Source organism: Hemicordylus capensis, chromosome 3 (assembly GCF_027244095.1).
Source record: "Hemicordylus capensis ecotype Gifberg chromosome 3, rHemCap1.1.pri, whole genome shotgun sequence".
NCBI classification, from domain to species: Eukaryota; Metazoa; Chordata; class Lepidosauria; order Squamata; family Cordylidae; genus Hemicordylus; species Hemicordylus capensis.
The window spans coordinates 319,863,310-319,874,827 of record NC_069659.1 but is presented as its reverse complement, the minus strand read 5'-3'; the positions used below and the strand labels follow the sequence as shown (position 1 = coordinate 319,874,827).

At 41.6% G+C, this 11,518-nt stretch overlaps 1 protein-coding gene across 3 annotated transcripts in view; it reads right to left on the bottom strand.

Annotated features, from left to right (window-relative positions):
* Window positions 1-1,700: 1,700 nt before the first annotated feature.
* Window positions 1,701-11,518, bottom strand: part of RNF13 (ring finger protein 13) — a 103,696-nt gene continuing 93,878 nt past the window's right edge. For all 3 annotated transcript variants that reach the window (XM_053308201.1, XM_053308202.1, XM_053308203.1), the window contains 2 exons: window positions 5,242-5,322; window positions 1,701-3,197 (listed from right to left, as the gene is read on the bottom strand). In XM_053308201.1, the coding sequence (XP_053164176.1) occupies window positions 2,821-3,197; window positions 5,242-5,322 (458 nt within the window). In that variant the 3' untranslated portion in view covers window positions 1,701-2,820. The remainder of the gene's footprint in view (window positions 3,198-5,241; window positions 5,323-11,518) is intronic.

The following is an 11,518-nucleotide window of genomic DNA, read 5'->3' as shown; positions in this document are numbered from 1 at the left end:
AAAAGAGCATCCTCTTCATGTTACACTCACTAAGTTCAGGTTTAGAATAGCAAAGCATCGAGTTTGCCTGTAAACAGGAGTTGAAAAATAGGTGATGGGCAACTTCTACTGAATTTTCAGCAGCAGCTGCATCTCTCCTTGAGGGCATTAGTTCCACTTGCAACGTAAGATTGTGAAAGCAGTCTTTGCTCTGCTTGAAATCTACCTGGAATTCTCATCTGCACAGTGCAAATATTACAGTTGACTGCATCAACTCCAGCATTGACCAAGCTGTCAACGATGTCACTGAGAAACAGCACAACATGGTTGAAATCTATGGTTCCACTCTTACCATGTTTGTGTTTTCAAAGTACAACACAGTAGCTGACATCTGCACTAAAACTTGAAATACTGAATGACATTCAGCATAGGGTTACATGTTCATAATGCTGAGCTGTGGGGCTGCTGCATCCTTGAAAGTCAGCATTGGGGTTCCACGAAACGGGCAGTTGTGCAAGCGGCACTTCTGCACGTTTCCACATTGTCTCGAATGTGGAAATCTGGGCAAGCCAAGCTTCCACAACTGCCCATTCTGTGCTGAATGTCAAGGGCACAGCGGCCCCACAGTGCATTATGGACACAGCACTGCACTGAATATCAGCCAGTATTTCCAAATTTAAAACTATCATTAAAAACACCTCTACATTTCTACATTAAATGTAGAAAACATTGTGGGACTGCTTCCTCATCACCTCTGCATATTTCTATCTAGCACAAACCGTTCAAGTGGCAGCTGCTGACTATATCTACATCCATCTTTTATTTGACATATGTTTTAAATGAATCAGTCCAGCTATGTGCATTACCAAAAAATAAAAATAAGAATAAAAATCATTTATGGCATCCCAAAACGGCCACTTTTTGGTAGACTGGGTATATTGTTGGGATACTTATGGTTTGAAAAGCCACATTATTATTTTTTAGAATTAAAGTTTTCTGTACAATGCCTGCCCTATTACTGTAATGTGAATAAGCAGCTTAACACATTCAAGTTTCTAGAAGAGCAAACCTAATAACAATTTTTGGTACAAAACCCGAGGACCAAAATCTTTTTCACAAGATGCCAAATATTTACCTTTTTCATGCTGATCATAGCCCTGATCAGCTGAAATGTATGCAACTGGGATTTTTAAAAAATAAATGTTTGAAAATGGCCCTTCATAGCAAGTCATATTGCCACATAACAATGTCATTGACCTGGGACTGGGCTTTGTGGCAGCTCCGAGGCTTTGGAATATGCTCCCCGTTGAAATAAGAACATCTTCTCTGTTTGTTTGCAGGAAGACCCTCAAGACTCACCTGTTCTCACAGGCTTTTAATTAGAATTAATTTGTTTTAATAACTGTTTTATGCTATTGTTTTTAAATTTTGTACGCTGCCTAGAGATGTATATATCAGGCAGTATAAGATAGATAGATAGATAGATAGATAGGATTAATTAGTTTCAAAAAGGCACCAAAGAAAGCAGCAAGCACAAGGAGTACAGCTGCACCCTCTTCCTCAACTCTTTGGCCCCCTTCACTCACCCTCACAAAATACTGCTGAAAAGCGGAGATGCATTTTGTGGGGGAAGGGTGTTAACATGTTTCAATCCTGGTTTGTGTTTCCTTTAATAATGTCTCAATTATGTAGTTCTTTCACAAGTACTAATGAAATGGCTCTTAAAGTGGAAAACATGTTTATTAACATTCTTTCAAACTTCCCTATACAAGGCCATATATATATATATAAAAAACCCTCTGCAGTTTGATTATACAGGAGTGTGGTTACTTTCTACATAGTTACAAGTATTTTATAATTTAGCTTTTTCATGATACACTGTTAAGTAGAATCCTGTTAAGTTATTTATAAGCACTCATTTTCAATCCAATACTTGAAACGTCTGGTTTCTCTATGTGCATAGTTTTAGCAGACTATCATATGCTCTGTATTAAGAGGTATGTGACTTGGGAAACCATAGTACGCGTACTACAATTCAGTATTTCTAGATGTGGCGTGGTGTGGTGTGGCTTGGTATTGCGTTTCTGCTTTGGTTCCTCCACCCGTCTTAAGAGATAGATGAGCTGCTATTAGCGGAGTGTGCCAACAAATACATAGTTATCCTGATTATTTTCCTCAGGAGATGTTTAAGCCTAAATGATGCTGAAATTTCCTTCACCACTTTTAGCTGCTCTGGCAAGCACAATAGGATTACTGGAAAGACAGCCAAACTATAGAGATCAAAGCCTCCCCTGTCCCCCTTTCTGCTGGAGATGCATTTGATAGATGAATACTAAACAGGCCTACCTTTTCCTTTTAGTGGTATTGACTGTTCTGGGGAAAGCCCTCAGACACACCAGTATACTTTTTGGTTGGGTCTGTGGGGTAGCACTTTCCTTACATGTAATAAATAACTGTCAATATAACTTCTGCTTACCTACATACCATAAGCAGGAAAAAGTATATACTGTCTTGGCTAGACCCCATTTTAACAAGATGCTGACATCTGAAACAGCATCCCTTTTGTTGTGTGCAGTATCTCTAGAAGGGAGTGCCCCTTGTGACTCATTACCATTGTGAAGTCCAGTTAAAATGCTTGTCTTCAAAAGACAAATATGAATGAACAAACAACAAAAGGAAACCTGTAATGAGAGTAAACTATACAGAACACTATATGAACAGCTGCTTCTACCGAAGCAACTGGTGGGTCACAATGTGCTTCCCCTATGTATGCATACATAAAATTGAGCTCTCTGGACAGAGGAGTTCATATAACACCAAATCGTTTTGCAGTTCTGAAGTTCAGACAGTATTTGCAACTCTATAATCCTGTTCCTCATTGGGCTGTAGTTGGACCACTACACTCTCTTCAGTCACTCCGTTCTCCACATCACTACTGTCGATATCTTCATTCTCCTCTTCATCATCGTTGTCCTCGTAGTCTGAAGACTCTGTCATGTTTGGATGGGAGTAAGACTCTGACACCGCCCCAAAGGACTGAGTGCTAACTGAAGCAAGTGGCCTAAGCAACGGGGTGTTCTCCGAGACTTCGTTCTCTTCCTGACTACTGTCGGTGTCGGAGTCTGAATCCCCCTGGGAAGGGACCACTTTCTGTTTACACACAGGGCATGTTTTCTTGGTTTTAGTCAGCCAAGGATCCACACACTTGCAGTGATATGCTGTTAGGAAAAGGAAAACATTTAGTTTTAGATCTCCCCTTCCAGTTACAGAATTGGGGGTGGGGGGTTTATTTATTGTGATCTTTTATGATAAAACTAGATACTCTGCCCAGAGAACCCTGCCAATTCCTTCGACAGAGTAGCTGTATATCTACAGCAGCTGGTACACTAGTGCTACTTGCAGTGTGAAGCATTAAATCCCCAACAGCTGGTTTCTTTTGAGGATAATGCCTGAATAGCAGGCAGTGGAATGTTCATTCGTGCCTCATTTCTGGTGTAAAACATAGGTACATTCTGGGGCCCTTGCTTGTTCCTGTATTTTCAACAGACAGTGGGGATCAAGAATAACTTTACTGCATTATTATTTAGTCCCTAAAACCACAAAAGATAAAAAGCAACATTGCCTTGGTCTACAGGATACTCTGCATACAATGGTGAGAAGATGAATTAAATAAAGCAGAAGGGCTATATCTGAGAAATGATACCCTGCACTTACAGATGGCAAGCAAACTGTCTGTCTCTCAGGTAGACTCAACCCACATGTCGCAAACTATTGTGCACCAAGAATAATTCTAGATGCAATGAAAGGAATGATGGCTTAGAGCTGGTCTACAACATGTCCTAACAAAGCACATGATATAATATTTATTTATTTATTTATTTAGTTAGTTAGATTTCTATGTCACCCTACTCCAATAGGACTCATGGAGGCTTACAAACAAACACAACAATACAATTTCATAAACATATAGCTTACATAGCCTCATAAACCTCAATCCCATACAATACTCATTCCACATGTCATAATAACCGAGGATTAAAGATCACTCTACGACCAGCTATCTCAGCGACCGAACACCCAGCGGAACATTTCAGTCTTACATGCCTTACGAAAGGCCAACAGATCATGGAGAGCTCTGATATTATCCGGGAGACCATTCCATAGAGTCGAGGCCACCACTGAGAAGGCTCTGGCTCTCGTTGATTGCAATTTAATATAGCTAGGGCCCGGGATCACCAAGGCATTACTTGTGGCTGATCTCAGGACCCGGTGAGGGATGGTGTCGCGGTTAGAGTGCTGGACTAGGACCGGGGAGACCCGAGTTCAAATCCCCATTCAGCCATGATACTAGCTGGGTGACTCTGGGCCAGTCACTTCTCTCTCAGCCTAACCTACTTCACAGGGTTGTTGTAAGGAGAAACTCAAGTATGTAGTACACCACTCTGGGCTCCTTGGAGGAAAAGCGGGATATAAATAAATAAATAAATAAAATATAAAGCCAGGCGGTCTTGGAGGTATGGAGGGCCCATACCGTGTAGGGCTTTAAATGTTAAGGTTAATACCTTAAACTTAACCCGGGACTCAACCAGCAATCAGTGCAGCTGAACGAGCAAAGATGTCACATGTGCTCACCAAGGCACCATAGTAAGGACCCTGGCCACTGCATAATTCCATAATTCCAAGAAAGATAGAATATTTCCAAATGCTGGTAGGAAATAATGTATTTGAGTATTCCCGTATGTAACACCCCATACAAATGCATTTTTTAAAAACCTAGGAATCTCTCACAGTGAACTCACAGTTCACTGGCTTTCCTGTTGTTTGTGCCCAATGTCTGATAGTTAAAGGTTTGCGGCTTCTGTATATGGAAGTTCTATTTTGGCTACACAATCTGATAGCTGTTGATGTGCATGTTCTCCAAGAATAAGCCTCCCTTACATGTAGGAGTTTTTGACAGGAAGAATAGTCAAAAACGTATCACATAGACACCTACACAACCTCACTGTGGAAGCTGAAGTTAACAGAACGCTACTCTTAGTATTTAACATTAGAACATATGCATTTGGTCTTAAACAGATGAAGATTGTTCATACCTGTGTGGAAACTAGAATGGGTGGTGAGTTTTTCAGTTTAATTTGCTGCTGTTCAGAAGTCTCAGTGATGTATTTCTGTTTCACATAGTTTGCTTTCTGCATTAAAAAATGCAGTTTTTGAACCCATGCCGCTTGCAAGTTAACACCAAGTCCCAATGCAGTTACTTACCATGAGAGCATGGAAGGATTCTGAGCTTGTCTCCATCCTCATATTCATCCAGACAAATGGCACAAACATCATACTCGTCTCCTGTAGCAGAGGTTTTTGAATAAAAAGTTGCATTAGAAAAACTGGGAGTTGACGTATGAGACAGAGCAAAGGTTCCACAGGTAGTTTCCTCAAAGCCCCAGGGCTGTTGTTTGGAAATCCAATGCAATTAATCTGAAGCAATGTTGTCTATTTTGAATATCTCTCTGTTTTTCTCCTTGTACTGTGGCTCATCTGCTCCTCCTCTACTTAAAGTTGTTCACTGGTGTTTCCTCAAACTTTGTTACAAAGGGGACCCCCCCCCAATTCTATTCCTTTAAAAGCTTTTAAAGTGGTGCTAAATGCAGGCTCCTTTTGTAGAACACTTCCATGAACTTTCAGCACTGCTTTCTACTCAATTAGGGCAAGAGAAAAGGGCAACTATTGACCCAAAGCAGAGAAAAGGGGTCAGAACCCAGAAAGAGGGTTTTATAACCTGTAGAAAGCTTGCTGCACTTCTCCAGACATAAAGGCAGACCTGCTTCACGAGGAGCAGTTCTATTGAGACTATTTGCAATAATACCAAAGCTATTTCTGTTTGCTGTTGCAAAAGGAATATCACTTCACCTGAGAGGGAAGCCACACTAATAGTGGAGTTAACATAGAATCTTACAGAAAATTGGAAATCTTACAGAGCAGTGCAGGGGGAAAGGATTGGGGGAAGGACCGTAGCTTGATGGTAGAGCACCAGCTTGCATTCAAAAGGGCTCAGGCAGAGCTGGGGAAGAAGAATTTCAGGGGTCTGAAATGAGAGGCACTGCCAATAACTTGTTGATAATACTGAGCCAGATGGACCAATTCAGTAGCAGGTATATTCCCTTTGCCAAATGCCAAGGCCTCAATCTGAATCTCTCTCTGTGAATGCGTTTGCCATTTAAAAAACACTCCTGACTTAGAAAAGAAAAAGATCAGATCTCTCCCACCATTGCACCCTTAGTGTTCCTGGTTGCTATTTTTGAATTGTTTATCAATCTATCTATTAACTGTTTGAGCCATGGATCATTTAATATATTAACACAGTCAATAAATTTGGCAGACATCCTAACACAGAGTCAGTGCTTTGCACATGCTGCTGCCACTGCCACCACCACCACCACCTTCTTGACTATGGCTGCGCATGTGCTCGGATTGGCGGGGGGCAATTTTTGCAGATCCCTCCACACCTCGAGAAGTGCTCCCTGCAACATGGAAATGGGTCCCTGAGGGTCACACAGCTCTCAGGGACACACTTCCAGGTCACAGAGAGTGCTTCCGGAGGCAGAGGGGAGAGCGGAAATCTCCCTCCCACCTGGCGCAAGCAGCAGAGCACGACTAGTTTGCAGTGCAGATGTATCAGTGCTCCTCACGGAATGCTGGCGCTTTGTTATGTTGGCCACTGTCAATAAAATAAAGTCTTAAGAGGACAGAATTTGCAAGGGATCATAAACAACCCTGTCTTGATTGTGTTTCTTTAGATTACAGGCTGCCTCACTGCAATCAAGAAGAATAACAAAAAAGAAAACAACCCAACAAAACAGAATAAATTGTAAACATAATTCAATGTCCTTTGGCATTCATTGAAAAGGAAATGCCCTAGCAGTAAACAAACTGGGGGGAGGGGAAGTAAAATGTATACTGAGTAAGTCCTGTAACACAAAGAACAAGAATGTCTGAAGATGTATTTTTACTGATGAAAAGTCTGAAGCAGAAGTTCAGCACTATTTACATGCCTCCCTCTGTTCACCTCAGAATGAAAAAGAGGTTTCAGTTTTCAGTGAAATATATTTTATTTCAGTTAAAAATATAGGCTTGCATCCCAGCCCTAGACACATTTCTTGAAAGCGAGGGCTGCTTTTGCTATATATTAGCAAACTGATTTTTACCATACATACATACGGCAGAGTTGAGGGCAACCTTGTCATCTTGCTGTGTGCGGCAATAATATAGGCAATCCTAATCATGTTTGCACACAGACCATGTTTTTGGTGTATACCTTACAAATGTGATGTGTAAAGCAGCCCCAAGTACAGTCACATCAATGAAATTTACTTCCAACTAATGCATTTAGGACCAGGCTGCAATTTCTCCTCTGTTCTGGTGACTTATAACCAGCTTGACAAATGCTAGGCGCCAGGGAGCCATGATGCCTAGAAGTTTAATTGTGGCACATAGACTAAGATATGGAGAGGTACAGTTATTATTTAATAAAATCCTTTCCCCAGTCAGCCTGTTTCTGTTCTAAAGGGGATAAAGAGGAGCCCATTTACCACCACCACCCCTCCACAATGTCTGCCACTGAGTCTGGTAATTTTGTCAAGTGTCCACTGCCTAGTTGCAACGTTTTTGAGCTGGCTCTTAGATGCAAAGGCAATTTGTCTAGACCTGACTTATGACTGCCGCATTCTCTTTTTCTGAGAAGTTTATTCTAGCACTAACATCTGTATGCCTTCTTTTAAAAGGAAATGTTGTGTCAGTTTCTACTGTTTCATCTTCTTATTAGAAGTGCTCTGCTTTGTTGAAACATTTCACGTAGCCTGATCCTATGAGCTCAGGAGGATTCCACAATTTTATTTGCTGCTGTCCCCAATTCTGCATCTAGAAGGTGACATCGGGCACCACAACAGCAAATGTGTTAGACTGCAAAGTGATTGTAGAAAATAACGTGTGAATAAAATGTTTTACTGAAACTAATTTGATCTGGTTCTACACTAATCCCTTGGTTAGCAAGCAGGGTTATTCTGACAATTAACACTAATGGTGGATTAAAATCCATTCATTGTTAACTCTTTGCACAACTGAATTGTTTTAGGTACAAACTAACAGAAGCTGCTGAAATAAAATTAACAAGACTTTGGTGAACCATATGACTTGTTATACTGCACTGTGCAGCCAGGCAGATGGGCTAGTAATGAATAGTAATTAGATCAGGGACAATCTCATTTGGAGGAATATATCAATTTATAAGTACCTAGTAAATATGAACATAGGAAACTGCCTTATACTGAATCAGACCATTGGCCCATCTAGTTCAGTACTGTTGACGTTGACTGGTAGTGGCTCGTCAGGATTTCAGATAGGTCTTTCCTAGTCCTACCAAGAAATGCCAGGGATTGAACCAAGGATCTTCTACATGCAAAAGCATGTGCTCTTCCACTGAACTAGGCTCCCTCCCAAGTAGAACTGCCGAAACAGCAGGATTGTACTTGCATTATTTTATAATACTGCAAGTGGTACACAAATCACTGGGGTTTTTTTCCTTGTCAGCATCTTTAATATGATTGCCATAAGGCAGAGTAAACTTCATTCAATATTTCTTCTAGTATAACTAATGTTACCAGGTTGTGATGTGTTCTGAATTTTAATAGATGAATATATGGTACACTCCCCATCATATAACCTGAGTAAGGATCACTTAGTGTAACAATAACCAGTTCTTTATCAGTCGAATGCAGAACATTATGGACACCTTCAAACATGCCTTTTCCCCACCTTATCAGGTGTAGTAGGACTGAAACCATGAACCCAATCCAGAATGGCCTGCCTATCTATTTCAATAAATAAAATAATAGATACACATTTCTTTATTTATGCAGATCATTTCTCTCCATGTAAAGGAAGATGGTGTGTGAATGAGAAATCTGTTTGTGCCCATTAATCTCTGCACTGGAGCAAATGTCTCTCTGTTGAAGTTATCCTCAAATGTGAAGCTGTGGTGTCTGCACAGAAGCAGAATGTTAGTCTACTAACACCGATAAAGTAATAGCCTGCACTGGATTGCCCATAAAGTCCATACAAAGACCCATACACTTTGTCAAGATGAGAATACTGCTTTATATTAACAGGTTTCAACAGGCAGTGGATGGCTTTTCATGGCTTTGTATTATTTCTCATCTTACACACTAAGATATGCACCTCCTGTCAAGAAAAGAAATGCCTGATTCTCCTCTCATGCTAACGTGACCCAAACGTAAGGCCATTTGTTCAGTACAGTTACTCCTTGTGCCAAATGCAAGCCATCTCCATGTTATCAAATACAGCCAAGAACCTGTTGGCTCAGTTTTAAAGGGGGGGAAATCAGTTTGGGGATGGCAGGATTCCACTCCGATTCATAAAGTTTGACTAATTAGTCTCTGAATGCAAAGAATTACACAAAGCTTTTAGGCAATCAGTGGGCTGCAGTTGAAAGAAAAACTAGCAGTCCCTAATACCAAGATTACAATCCTCTAGAGCTGCTGCTCTGTTTCCCATCCAAATAAGTACGGGAAAGCCCCAAAAGGTTAATCCTTTAGTATCAACAGTGCTGAAGCTGTTGTTATTGGCGCTAATGGATTTTGCATTAGTGCCCTGGGAAATCTTATCTTCCAACAAGGGCCATCAATCAAGCCATTTTGGATTCCTCTTCTGCCAGATCTGACAAAGAGCTAATTCTGGGCTAGATTCATCCATGGTGCAAGTTGCCCCACAGAGGCAACACCAGAGATAGCTTGTTCTGTCTAGACGTCTTCATACTCATGGCAATCACTTTGTTTAAAAGGCGCTTTGAAGAATCTGAAGAATTTCTTCAGAAGAATCTGAAGAATAGTGAAATCTTACTATGCCCTATTTCCCCTTCCAGATTTAAGGGTCTCTTTTTCAGGATCTTCCTCTGGGACGTTATCACATGCAACCTAGCATGAACAACTCAGCTAGATTACCAAGGGAATATTAATTTCTGCCTTGATGCTTTTGAGCTAAAGTAAGTTGATGGAATTAAAGTATTGTTTCTGAAAATAAGCAGCAGAAATCCCAAAAACACTGAATAAGCACCAAGCTAGCATGTCCAGCGGCAAGCACTAAGAACATCTTTCTTATTGAAACGTAGAAAACAAAATGGCCCACAAATCTCAGCAGAGGCACTGAGGCTATTCTCACGATCGGCCAAAGGCAGGGTAAGGGAGCCTAGCCCGCTTTGGGGCGATCGTGTGCTGCAACGGGAGCCCCACGGCTCCCGGCAGCAAACCTCCCAAAGTACCCTTCCCCTTAGACGAGGTTAACGGAGCGAGCACTCTGTTAACCTCATCTTTTTGATCATGTGTCACCGGGGCGCGAGGCGACACACAAGTAGACTCCAGGATATCATGTGCGTTCCCACGGGGCATCCTGGAACTTCCAGGGGCCACATGGCCCCCAATCCCCACAGCCCTTGCTGTCTCCATGATGGAGCCAGCAGTCGTGTGGGTGGCCGATTTGGCCACCCAGGGCTCGACGTTTGATCATCTGTGGGGAGAGTGGGCTATGCCCGCTCTCCCTGCAACCCCCCTTATGGCTCTTCACACTGATCGTGTGAAGAGCCTCACTATCTCTTTCATGCCAACAGCCCAATCCTCTTAGGCCCCTTGAACCCTCAACTGCATCAAAGGACCTTAAAGTGGGGGGAAGGGACATGCCATTTCTTTATTTCACAAATGTGACCAGCTACTACTTCTATACAGCCAAGTGGGCTTGTGTTTCTTCAACAACATCCTCCTGTGCCAGATGGCAGACTGCTTTTGAAACTGACTAGAGTTTCAAAAGGCATTCATAATATGGCATAAGGGGATCAGAGGAGAAAAATAATGACAAGGAAAATTTCCACAGGGCACATGCAAGCCTTTCTCGCACTTCATAAAGTAGGTGAACAATGCTCTCCCTCTAAATTGGGCACACTGGAGAAATATAAAGTATCCAACTATTACCTGACAAGCAGTGAGCACCATGTGCTTGTAACTAGCTGTAGGAGAGCTGGAAAATTTTAGATTTCGCTTTTGAAACAGCACAGATGTTCAGTGGCAGTCAGTAACTTTAACATCACTGTGATACAAAAACAAATATTGAAATTTATTTTCTTTCTAACTTGCCCTGCCTTAGAAGAGCTCAAGGTGGAGTCCATCTTATTCTCATAAGACCCATGAGAGAGAGAGGTTAGGCTGAGAGGTAGTGACTTGCCCAAGGTCACTTAGTCAGCTTCATGGTGGAGTGGGGACTTGAACCAGGGGATTCAAACCCCAGCTCTGACACTCTTTCCACTATATCTCAGTAGTAGCAAAGGTGCTTAGCCGTTACAATAACTTTGGCTATTGTTTGTGCCCACTGTAAAATACTACTGTTTATCACATGTATTTGGCATTTTTAATGCAGAAAACACCTTAGAATCCCCCACACACCGTCCTTTTTGGCCCTGTAAAGTACATTATTATTTCCA